This window comes from Nestor notabilis, unplaced genomic scaffold (assembly GCF_000696875.1).
Source record: "Nestor notabilis isolate BGI_N333 unplaced genomic scaffold, ASM69687v1 scaffold4485, whole genome shotgun sequence".
Lineage (NCBI taxonomy): Eukaryota > Metazoa > Chordata > Aves > Psittaciformes > Psittacidae > Nestor > Nestor notabilis.
This window is the reverse complement of record NW_009929673.1, coordinates 40,232-43,356: the sequence shown is the minus strand read 5'-3', so window position 1 is coordinate 43,356 and position 3,125 is coordinate 40,232. Positions and strand designations below refer to the sequence as shown.

The 3,125-nt window shown below is 41.1% G+C and overlaps 1 protein-coding gene across 1 annotated transcript in view; it reads right to left on the bottom strand.

Annotated features, from left to right (window-relative positions):
• Positions 1-480: 480 nt before the first annotated feature.
• Positions 481-3,125, bottom strand: part of SYNE3 (spectrin repeat containing, nuclear envelope family member 3) — a gene marked incomplete at its 3' end in the record, with an annotated part of 18,405 nt that continues 15,760 nt past the window's right edge. Inside the window, 3 exon segments of the mRNA XM_010015086.1 lie at positions 481-644; positions 1,379-1,540; positions 2,536-2,670. Coding sequence (XP_010013388.1) covers positions 481-644; positions 1,379-1,540; positions 2,536-2,670 — 461 coding nt within the window.

The following is a 3,125-nucleotide window of genomic DNA, read 5'->3' as shown; positions in this document are numbered from 1 at the left end:
TATAGTAATAAATTTGCTAGCTAAGAGAGGATTTTAGCTCTGTTCATACTCCTGCAGGTTTGAAAAAGGAACAAATCCCAGTGCAGATACAGCCTCCTTGGAAATATCTCCAGATCAGACAGTGAGGAGAACATAGAGGATGACACAGAACAGCAGAAGTCAACTGTCTATGTCCTATTTCCTCTGATACAAACTGGTAGTACGAGGTTGAGCCAGGTCTCAAGAAGACACTACCTATACCAAGCATGAAGTAAAGCCAGCTTCACAGACTGCTCTGCTCCCTGGATTCTCTAAAATGGTTCTCTTGAGAGTAATGACTTCCAGTTTACAAAAAATTAAGTAAAATCTCATCTTGCTCCTAACATTCTAACATTGCTCACTTTCACAGCACGCAGCACAAGGCATCAAGTGTGCCTGGTCATATAGCAGTAAAGACATTCCCCTTGAAGGGATATGAGGAAATGTTACATGAGCACTTACCAAGTTTCCATCTCCTTCAGCAGTCTCCATGATTCTTCCAGCTGATCCAGTTCTGCCTGGACATGGGCAGTCTCCTCTGGGGAAGAATTCTCCATGACCAGTTTTCCGTAAGTTTTCACAAGGCACAGCTGGATCTCCTTATCTGGTAACTCAGCTAGCCATCTCTGAAACATACAGCCCTTACAGTTACTTCTAGGTATCCTGGGTAAAGCAGAGGCTATGTCAGACTGAAGGATATGTTCAGTCCAGGACTATGCTGGTTCTGTTGGCACTAGCTAGAACATAACCTAGCAGGGAAAAAAAACATGCTGTAGATTCTTGCAAGAAGCCAACATAGGTCAAAGAGCTGACAGTAACGCTTAAAGGGTGCAAGGTGTCAATGCACCCCTTCCGTAGCCTTCCCATGAGGTATCTTGTGTTTCCCTTGTGAAGGGAAAAGCTGCCAGCTGAAGTAACCCGCCAGAGTGAACCTACCATGCAAAATAGCTTTTTGCTGTGTGGCAGTATCAGCTATGCAATAGCTCAGTCCAACACAGTATAAGATTAGCTAACAGTAGTAACATTCAATGTATCGACAAGTATATACAGGCAAAGGTAGGTATGCTCCAGAGAGATCACCCTGGAAGAAGAGCTCTCTTTAAAACCACCTATCCTTTGATAATACTTTACCCATCTCAGCAGTTCTTAGCCATTTCTCATTGTTCTTGTTTTTACCTAGCTCCACACCCCACAACACGGGGCAAAGCAGGAAGGCAGCAGTGAACAACGGTCATAGGAGGAGGAACATGCCATCATTACTCTCCCCAGCCAGGAAACTCTCACCAGAACAACCCTGCTGTTAATGTCTGAATGCTGTAAGGCGAATAATTAACATCTTACACCAAGACGTTGTTCTCACCTTAAGGTCTGCTACCTGGCCCTCAATGTTTTGGTCTCCTTCAGCATCCTGGTAGGGCTCAATCATCTCCATGGTTAGTTTGATCCACTGCTGAAGGTCAGAGAGTTTGTCATTATATGCACAGTGTTTCTGAATGCGCTCTTCACTCTGCTGTATCATCATCTACAAACGGTAAAAATATGTCAGGAACTGAACACAGAAAAAAACCAGTTTCATTACTGGATCTAACATGTAACTACTGACAGAGAATCTCATGAGCAAGAAGGGAAAAAAAAACCCAACCCAGCTGTTAATGAGACACAGAAAACTGTCCTTTAGCATCAGTGGCATAGAAAACACCTACATGCACCTGCAGGCCTAAGTTCAGCCACATGGGGGGCATTAAGCACTAAAATAGCTCCCTTTTCAGCTGAAATAGAAAAAAGATTATGTTTGGAGTTTCTAATACTCCAGTCAATATTAAATGTATCTTATACTTCCTGACTCAGAAATTTCCTGAATCAGAAATTACTGCACAGAATTTTTTTGCAAAAGTCCAGTTCAGCAATAAATAGGATTATTGAGATTGAAACTAGAATTTCACAGTGCATATTAGTGTAACACTTTATCATACATATTTCCATGGTGACCTGCACAACTAAGGTAATTTTATAAGGTGTTCTTCTGAGACTGCTTTGGAATGGACTGTCCTTTTATAGCAATGTTTATAAACTACAAAATGCTTCAGGTCAAAACTAGTACTTGCACAATTGGAACACTTTTCTCTCATTAACTTATAGGTCACAAAACCGTAAAAACCAAACAGTTTGGTACAAGACCACTCTCTGGGAATCTGTGAATAAGCCAAGCACCTCCATGATAATGTAACTATGAGGTCTATAGATCAGAAGTTTCAGGCCCACTCCAGATATGATTTATATAGATAAAAGAACTGTGTGGATGGTATCCTATCCCAAAGGGCAATCAATCACATTACAGATAATAAAAGAATCCCGAAAGAGTTATCAATGTCTTAAGAATTCAGTACCTTTTTCCCCTGAAATGAAAATATCTGTCACTCAAAGGATATAATCTCATATGCGTACAGATTTTAAAATATTTTTAAATAGGGGCAACTGACAACTCCTCAGGCCATGAAAACCTCTTCCTTATGTTACCTTCAGTGCTATCTTCAGGGCCTGAGAGTCAGATGAAAGTTGGTTCATTTCATGCTTGTGGGTGATATTTGACTGAACAAGCTGCTTTACCTCCTCCATTTGTGCCACAAGCTCTGCCAAGTCATCTTGGATCATCTGCAGAGGAAAAGACAGATTCCATACGGGTAATATGCTAGGTATGGCATGGACTTTCAAAAATGTATAAATGAAGGTAGTTTCACTTGACAGTGTGAAGACAAAAAAACAGGAATAATCACTATCATTAAGAAAATTTATTGTTTTGATATCTAGGAGTAAATGTTTCCAAAAAAAATGGTTGGATGTTCTTCGATGTTACAAGTTGATAACAGCAAAGTTAAGTTGCTGGAAAGCTGACAGAGGAGACAGAGTATAATCAGCTAAGTACTACTAAGAGCTATGGTGATAACACCTCTGTGGTCACCACAGGTGAAGCAGAACCATATAGCTGAATCACCATTGCTCACCAGGCTGAAAAGGAAGAGTCACATCCCTCCTCTATTCCCCCTCCTGTTCTTCTCTCCCCTCTCCCAGCTACGTAGTCTCACTGCATGCCTTCAGTAGACTCTGTG